The sequence below is a fragment of the Chiloscyllium plagiosum genome, chromosome 8 (assembly GCF_004010195.1).
Source record: "Chiloscyllium plagiosum isolate BGI_BamShark_2017 chromosome 8, ASM401019v2, whole genome shotgun sequence".
Taxonomy (NCBI): Eukaryota; Metazoa; Chordata; class Chondrichthyes; order Orectolobiformes; family Hemiscylliidae; genus Chiloscyllium; species Chiloscyllium plagiosum.
The window spans coordinates 101,173,338-101,182,382 of record NC_057717.1 but is presented as its reverse complement, the minus strand read 5'-3'; the positions used below and the strand labels follow the sequence as shown (position 1 = coordinate 101,182,382).

General features: G+C 49.5%; 1 protein-coding gene across 1 annotated transcript in view; it reads left to right on the top strand.

Annotated features, from left to right (window-relative positions):
- shfl (shiftless antiviral inhibitor of ribosomal frameshifting) overlaps window positions 1–9,045 on the top strand; it is a 26,604-nt gene that overhangs the window by 10,557 nt on the left and 7,002 nt on the right. Inside the window, exons 3-6 of the mRNA XM_043694933.1 lie at window positions 360–409; window positions 3,717–3,764; window positions 6,223–6,255; window positions 8,294–8,434. Of these exons, the coding sequence (XP_043550868.1) occupies window positions 360–409; window positions 3,717–3,764; window positions 6,223–6,255; window positions 8,294–8,434 (272 nt within the window). The remainder of the gene's footprint in view (window positions 1–359; window positions 410–3,716; window positions 3,765–6,222; window positions 6,256–8,293; window positions 8,435–9,045) is intronic.

Genomic DNA, 9,045 nt, shown 5'->3' with positions numbered 1-9,045 from the left:
TACTCTATGTTACTTTCTCCCCACCCCCCCCCTCCTCCAGCTTATCTCTCCACGCTTCAGGCTCACTGCCTTTATTCCTGATGAAGGACTTTTCCCCGAAACGTCGATTTCGAAGCTCCTTGGATGCTGCCTGAACTGCTGTGCTCTTCCAGCAACACTAATCCAGAATCCAATGGTTTAATGTCTCATCCATTAAATGATACTCATGACAGTGCAGTACTCCCTCTGTACTGCATTAGGAGCTACAGGTCTCTGGAGGGGACCACGAACCCACACCATTCCCCCACTGATCCGTGTCTGCACGGAGGGAAGAAGGGACGGAAAAGCGACATTAAAGGTTTTCACTTTATTTCTTTAAGGTCTAGATGCTGACGACAGGAGAGAGATAGAGGCCAGCCCAATTCTCCAGGTAAATGAGAATGTTGTGTTTTTCTCTCTGTTATATTATCAGGTGAGCTCTCTACGAGGGGGCATCACCTCAGCAGATGGTGAGCAGAGCCCCAGTCCTGGAGCAGCATGTTCTTACAACCTGTCAGGGCCTTGGGGAAAGGGGGAAGCTTTCCATCCCTGTTTGCTCTCTTGCAGTCAGTCCACAATGTCTCCCTTTCGGGAAGGATTTGAGAAACTTGCATTGCATCATTGTTGGGCAACAGTGCATATAAGAAGGTTTTTCTAGATTAGATTACATTACAGTGTGGAAACAGGCCCTTCGGCCCAACAAGTCCACACCGACCCGCCGAAGCGCAACCCACCCATACCCCTACATTTACCCCTTACCTAACACTAGGGCAATTTAGCATGGCCAATTCACCTGACCTGCACATCTTTGGACTGTGGGAGGAAACCGGAGCACCCGGAGGAAACCCACGCAGACACGGGGAGAATGTGCAAACTCCACACACTCAGTCGCCTGAGGCGGGAATTGAACCCGGGTTTCCGGTGCTGTGAAGCAGCAGTGCTAACCACTGTGCCACCATGCCTTTCAAGAAACCTGCACCCAGCCGTGACTCGAATGTTCGACATAATGTGGAGGAGCCGGTGTCGGACTTGGGTGAACAAAGTTCAAAATCGCACAACACCAGGTTTTTGTCCAACAAGTTTAGTTGGAAGCACTAGCTTTCGGAATGCAGCGCCTGTTGGACTATAACCTTGTCGAATGTTTGAGTTATAAGGAGAGGCTGGATAGGCTAGGACTTTTTTCACTGGAGAGTAGGAGGTTGACAGGTGACCTGATAGGAGTTTATAAAATAATGAGGGCGACGGGTAAAGTTAATGGTCATTGTCTTTTCCCGAGGGTGGGGGATTTCAAGATTTGAAGGCACATTTTTAAGGTGAGAGGAGAGAGATTTAAAAAAGAAATGAGAGGCAAATTTTTACACAAAGGATGATTCGTGTGTGGAATGAACTTCCTGAGGAAGTGGTGGGTGTCGGTACAGTTACAATGTTTAAAAGACATTTGGTGAAGTACGTGTCTAGGAAAGGTTTGGAGGGATACGGGCCAGGAGCAGGCAGGTGGGACTAGTTTAGTTTGGGAACATGGTCAGCATGGACTGGTTCGACTGAAAGGTCTGTTTCTGTGCTGTATGACTCTACGTCGAAACCTGGCTGTGGGAACATGTTTAGAAGGGATCACAAAAGGTCAACACGTCACACAGGAAGGAGAGAACCCTTAGTGTCACTGAGATGCACACGCCATTGAGTGTGGGTGTTAAAATGTGTATAATTATGTGAAAAATTATGTACAAGAGAAAGTGTGTGTATGTGTGCACATGAGAAAAGTGTGTGTGCGTGAAAAGTGTATGTCAGATTACTTACAGTGTGGAAACAGGCCCTTCAGCCCAACAAGTCCACGTCAACCCTCCGAAGAGCAACCCACCCAGACCCATTCCCCTACACCTGACACTACAGGCAATTTAGCATGGCCAATTCACCTAACCTGCACATCTTTGGACTGTGGGAGGAAACCCACACAGACACGGGGAGAATGTGCAAACTCCACACAGACAGTTGCCCGAGGTGGGAATTGAACCCGGGTCTCTGGTACTGTGAGGCAGCAGTGCTAACCACCACGCCACCGTGCCGCCCATATGTGTGTGTAACTGCATGTTTGTGTTTGTCAGAGTAAATGTGCGTGTGTTTGTGTATGTTAGAGTGAGTGTGTGTGTGTGTGTGTCCGAGTGTGTGCATCCTACATGTGTGTCTATGTTAGAGTGAGTATGTGTGTGTGTGTGTCAGAGTGTGTGTATTTGTGTATGAGTGAGGATGTGTGTGTCCGAGTGTGTGTGTATATGCATATTAGAGTGAGTGTGTGTGTGTGTGTGTGAGAGAGAGAGAGAATGTGAGTGTGTGTCACTTGTTGCCCATGGGATTCTCCTCTGATCATTTTACCTCTCTCGAAGTTGGGTTTAGGAAAGAGGGAAGGGGAAACGGAAGGATTTATTTCCAATGCTTTGACTATCATGGCATCACCTCGATGGATCGCTAAGCTCCTCCTGCCCAGTATTTCTGTGTGTTTGAGGCTCCTTATGTTGGAGCAGAGGGAACCGTGCACACAAGTAGGAAAATATTCTATTCCCGGGCACCAGTGTTCCCCGCCTCAGGCAGTGGCAGGGACCAAGATGAGCTCAAACTCTCGGGGGGATTTCACTCAGTTGTTTGAGCAGCTTTACACAAACATCAACAATCATCCTTCAGAATGAACAATCCGAAATTATTTACATCAGAGGAACTGAGCTGAAAACGTGTTGCTGGAAAAGCGCAGCAGGTCAGGCAGCATCCAAGGAGTAGGAGAATCGACGTTTCAGGCATGAGCCCTTCTTCAGGAAACTCACCAGTTTCCTCATCAGAGGAACTGACCCAACCTGCCTGTGCTGGTACATAAGCCTCCTGTGTCTCGATAAAGCCCCATCGACTTATCCTTCTATTCTTTTCCCTGGTGAGGAATAGCTCAGTTGGCTGGATGGCACTGCAGAGTGATGCCAGCAGCCTAGGGTCAGTTATCATGGCAGCCGGGGCTACCCCAAAGGGCTTTCCTTTGTCTTGCTCCTCACCTGATACTTGGTCACCCTTGGTTAAACCACCAGCAGTTATCTCTCTCTCTCTTTAACAGCAGAGCAGCTCAATGGCCCAGCAGGACTGTGGCAACTTTATTAATACTTCTATTCCTTTCTACCTCCTGGGGTGGCAGGATAGCTCAGCGCAAAGGATCCAGGTTCAATTCCACCCTCGGGCGACTGTCTTGTGTGGAGTTTGTACATTCTCCCCGTGTCTGAGTGAGTTTCCTCCCACAGTCCTAAGACGCACAGGTTAGGTGGTCCAGCCGTGCTAGATTACCCACAGTGTCCAGGGATGTGCAGGCTAGCCATGGGAAATATGGGGTGGGTCTGGGTGGGGTGCTCTGTGGACTCAATGGGCTGAATGGCCTGCTTTCACACTGTGTTTGTCCAGCTTCCCCTTAAATGTTCTCTCCAGTGACGAGTTAGACTTTCCACTTTTAATGATAGCAGTAAGATCAAGGCTATGGATAGCGAGAGGGTAGGTAGCTCAGGATGCTTGTTGACAGTTGGCGAGGAGGATGGGGGTGGTGGGGGAGGGAGGTAATGTGAGAGCATCACATCTCGAGGTATTCCCCTCTTCCCCCACTCCCCAGCTTAATTCCGACAGTTGGGAATGGTTGCTGCTGAGGACGGAATCACTAATCCCAGCTCTTCCTGCAGGATGTCATCCAGACGCTCCAAGCTGAAGAAAGGGAAGCGAAGGCGAAGGTAGGTCCTCGTTGCGATTGCTTGGGTAGATGGACGTTTGACCTGAGCGGGATCAGGGAGGGGTACGGCGTTGCTTTCCAGGCTGTGTATCTTCACCACCCTGTGCTTTCAACCTCCCCCCGTCCTCAGGAACAGGGATGAAAAGGTTTGTGCGGTCCCTCGGGGCTGAGATTTTCCCAAGGTTGAGGGGCGAGGGGGTGTCACTTTTGATTTGTCAGGACTACCTTTTCATTTTCTCTATCCAGTGTGACAGTCACCCCATCAGCATTGAGGTCAGTATTTGAACTCTCACGAGAAGAATTCACCGGTATCCTCAGTAACTATCAACCCTCTATTAAACCTAAACACACCATGAAGGCATTTTTCACAGAGTCCCCTGCAGGGTGGAAGCAGGCCGTTCAGCCCATCCAGTCCACGCCGACCCTCCATGCACCATCCCACCCAGACATACCCCCCACCTCTATCACTTATTTCCTTGTATTTAAATTGGTACCGAGCAGCTGTATTGTGGCACAGTGGTAGTGCCCCTACCCAGGTTTGAGTCCCACCTACTCCAGAGGTGTGTAATAACATCTCTGAATCAGGTTGATTGGGAAAAATAGGTTACATTGGTACAGACATTAGCAGGAGAAAGTGAGGTCTGCAGATGCTGGAGATCAGAGCTGAAAATGTGTTGCTGGAAAAGCGCAGCAGGTCAGGCAGCATCCAGGGAACAGGAGAATCGACGTTTCGGGCATAAGCCCTTCCTGAAGAAGGGCGTATGCCTGAAACGTCGATTCTCCTGTTCCCTGGATGCTGCCTGACCTGCTGCGCTTTTCCAGCAACACATTTTCAGCACAGACATTAGCAGGCATAGGTTAGCAGGTATTCATCCAGACATTCATCCACCCCCATGACTTCCAAGTTTCTCCCGCTCTGTTTTTAGCTGAGTACACATCTCCGTTGACAGGGTTAAAAACCTTGCACAGTCTTTTTCAGCTTTCCTCTCCTCACACCTCCACCTTGTAGTCTCCCTGCCATTTTACTCATCCTTTCCAGCTGGCATATCCGCCTTCCCGCCTGTAGGGGGAGGCGATGGTCCTCATTGGATCCCATCACTGGGGCTGTTAATCCAGACAACCCAGGTAATGTCCTGGGAATTTGGGCTCAAATCCCACCAGATGGCAGAATGTGAATTCAACTTTACTAAAACAGAAATCTGGAATTAAGAATCTAATCATGACCGTGAAAGTGTAGGCCGATGGTCAGGGTAAAAAGAAACCTGACTGACGGCGCCTTTTTGAGAAGGAAATGTACCATCCTTATCCGGTCTGGCCTACACGTGGCTCCAGCCACAAAGTGATGTGTTCAACCCTTAATTGCTCTCCGGGCAATAAACGCTGGACTGACCAGCGACACCCACATTCCATGATCGCGTCAGCCTTTATATACATGTGGAGAGGCCTTGACACTGATCCTGTTCCCTCAGAGCCAGCACTCAGAGTGAACAGAACCTCTGACACTCTTGCTTATATCTGTCAGCCAGGGCTCCCTGATTTGACCAGGTTAACAGCCCCAGTCAGGGAACTCAGAATCTATGAGGTCCACCTGGCTGATCAGGTTAGAGTCACTACAGCTAGTTCCCCTACTGCCTCTCTTCCTCCTTTGGCCTCCCTCCATCCCTCCCTCTCTCTCTCTCTCTCTCTCTCCTTCTGCATGGTCATGCTGAGGGTCTTGAACCCAGAGGTCTGGTTGGCAGAACGAAGCCCTGCCCACGAGATCTTCTAGAGGTGAATGGGTCACGGGGTCCTTCTGTCACCTTGGACAGGCCCCAGTAACCCTGATCCTCCGAACTGAGCCCTCAGGACAGGACAGGAGCTGATGGCTCGGGGCGTGGTTCCTCCTCATTCAGTCAATGGCTGCTCGCTCAGAGGAAGGGCAGTTGACCAAGGGGGCTGTTCTCAAAATGGCATTGGAAGCAAACTCTAAACGGGAGTTGCAAGATGGAGCAGTGCTGTTCCTGATTGGGCCTTAAATCCAGTCTCAGTAACGCCTCACAGGCTCAGAGAGAAATTCCAAAGGCCTCCCATTGGCTTGTTGGATCTTGTTGGCTGAAGACAGTGATTTATACAGCTAGGCCTGTCAGGCCTGAAGATTAGCCTGGAGTCTCTGGGCCCTCCCTGATGGAGGGTGAAAACCCAAGAGAAAATCATAGGGGTCTTTCTTCTCAAAAAATAAACTTAGCCTTTTTGGTTTTCTTTTGCTAACAAAACACGGTTGTGCACGCTAAGCAAAAGCTGTTTTCAGTAACTGACCCATCATGAGAAGACTTGCCCTTGATCTAGGAGCATTGGTTGTCATGCCGACAGGTGTGTTGCCTGTCCAGAGGTGGGAATGTGTGGGAGACGCGACACACCTGGAGAGCCGCCATGGATTCCACTATCTGTCCCTGACTTGATCAAATCTTCTCATGTTTCAGAAAATGAAGATCAAGGAGGATCCTGACGTAAAGGTAAAAGCTGTTCCAGCATGATATGGTAGGAGATGGTATGACGTTGTGGCCTTTGCTTTGTGACCACTTTCTTCACTTGTGAGTGGGTGGTCTGCTAAAAATGACGGAAACTCAAGTCCAGAAGCAGTTTGTGGAATGTACTCAGTTAGCTCCCAGTGAGGTGGGGGATCGTGAGTTCACAGTAGGGCAGCTACAGTCGTTTCTCAGCCTGAGTTTCTCCAGCGTGTTCAACTATCTATACACACACTCACACACACCCATACACAACACACACACACACACTCACACACACCCATACACAACACACACACATGTGCATGCAAACACACACAACCCATACACACACACAGACCCCCATACATGCACACCATACACACACACACCCATATAAAACACACACAGACTCCCATACATACGTACTCATACACAACACACAGAGACCCCCATATACGCACACACTCATACACACACACGTATACACCCCCATACACACACACACCCATATGACGCACACACACCCATACGACACACACACAGACCCCCATACACGCACACACCCATACACACTCACACACCCATACGCAACACACACACACACACACCCTATACACACACACCCCCATACACACACACACACGTCCAAAACAGACTCAATGGGCTGATGCCTGGGATGAAGGTGCTGACTTGTCAAGGGTAAGACTTGATAAAGATTAGCCCTTTCTTCATGAGAGTTTAGATGAATGGGGGGTGATCCTATTGAAACGCCGAGATTTACGAAAGGCTGACATAAGAACACTTGTATTTACGAACGCAGTCCAATAGAGTGGGAGCAATTTAATGTCCCTACATCTGAACATTTCCTGAACTGACCAATCCTCTAGGAGAAAGTGAGGGCTGCAGATGCTGGAGATCAGAGCTGAAAATGTGTTGCTGGAAAAGCGCAGCAGGTCAGGCAGCATCCAAGGAGCAGGAGAATCGACTTTTCGGGCATGAGCCCTTCTTCATTCCTGAAGAAGGGCTCATGCCCGAAACGTCGATTCTCCTGCTCCTTGGATGCTGCCTGACCTGCCGCGCTTTTCCAGCAACACATTCTGAACTGACGGATGGCTGCTTTATATTGTCCTGTATTGTGTTCTGACTTGCAACTTGTGAACAGACTTTGGGATGGACTCTGTAATGGAACTGCCTGGATGAGATTCTGAGAGGGCACAGATGTTGAGAAGATGTTTCCACTGGTTGAGGGTGGGGGCTGTGGAATCTTGTAATAGTGGACAGACGCATGGAGTAAAGGGACCCTCAATTCAAACTCTGCCGCAATGGAATTTCATCTCTCGGAGAGGGTAGTGAATGTTTGGAATTATCTACTCCAGAGATTTGTGGAAGCTAGATCACAGAAAATCTTTAACAAGGAGGCAGAGATTTTTGAAGTATGAGAGAGAGACGAAGGAACTAGCGTGAAGGAGCCATTGAGGCCTAGGGTGGATCAGCCACCATCTGGCCGAATGGTAGCATTGGTTTGAGTGGAGTGAATGTCCTACTGCCTTTCCCAGTTCCTCTGTAAGGTGATGCATTTTGCCTCGAGCTTGCTGAACTCCCAGTGGTGACAGAGGTAGGATCCCATTTCCTGTTCACAGGACATGCCTGCAGTAACCAGCACAGCTTTAAATGCATTACGCCTCGGGATGTGGGCACCACTGGCTGGATCAGTGTTTATTTCCCGAGCTAACTTGAGCGGTGGGTTTGTAAACTGGATTTACACGTGGTCACACATGTTCCATGCTGCACCCTGGGAACAGCGATTCTTATGGGAACCAATGGTAACCGTGGTCCAGGCCAGGCCTGGAATTACAGATTTATTAATTGAATTTAAATCCTGCCAGTCACGAGTGTGAGAATGTCACCAGGGGCCTCTGATCCATGGACAGTCAGGGGGTGGAATGAATCGAGAAATGTCAGGGGCGACTGTAGAAAAGGACCTTTTAAGAAGTGACCTTTCATTTCCTTTCTCATCCTCTTGCCCTCCCCCCCTTACTCCCAGAAACTGGTCTCGCAGTTGACACAGATGAACCTGAAGCTGTTTAATCAGGCCAATGCCAAGCAGATACCGTGGGTGGAGAAAGAGTTTGCGTGCCCGCTGTGCGATCATTACTGGTGGAGGAGAGTGCCGGATAGGAAACAGGTAAGGCACTGCCCGATTCCCCGCTGTCTCCGTGTGAGGGTTCTGGGGGATGGGCTGTACCCCGACAGGTCTCCCCAAGGGCTACATGCAGACTAGGGCGGTCTCAGGTTTGACCTTTGACCCCAGCCAGGAATGGCAATCAGGCCTCTCTGAGTTGAGGAAGTTGAATTGATCCAACTTTCCTGAGGAATCTCCAGTAAACCAATTACTGCCCAGCTCTCCACGAGATGTTTGTTCTGCTTTGTCAGTAACCCCTACCCTCAGGACCAGGAGCTCTGGGTTCAAATCCCACCTCAGAAAATGGGCACCCACAGAATGTGCTGACCTGTGGAATGATGCACATCAGTAAATCACATAGATACACACACACACACATTCACAGGCATACACACATGCACACAGACACGCACACAGACACACAAACACACACACACACATACACGCACATAGAAACATAGACACATACAGACACACACACATGCACAGGCACACAGACACACAGATATACAGACAAACACATGCAGACTCACACAGACACAGAGAAACACACACAGATGCAGAGACATGCGCAGACAGACAGACACACACGCACACACACACGGACACACAGG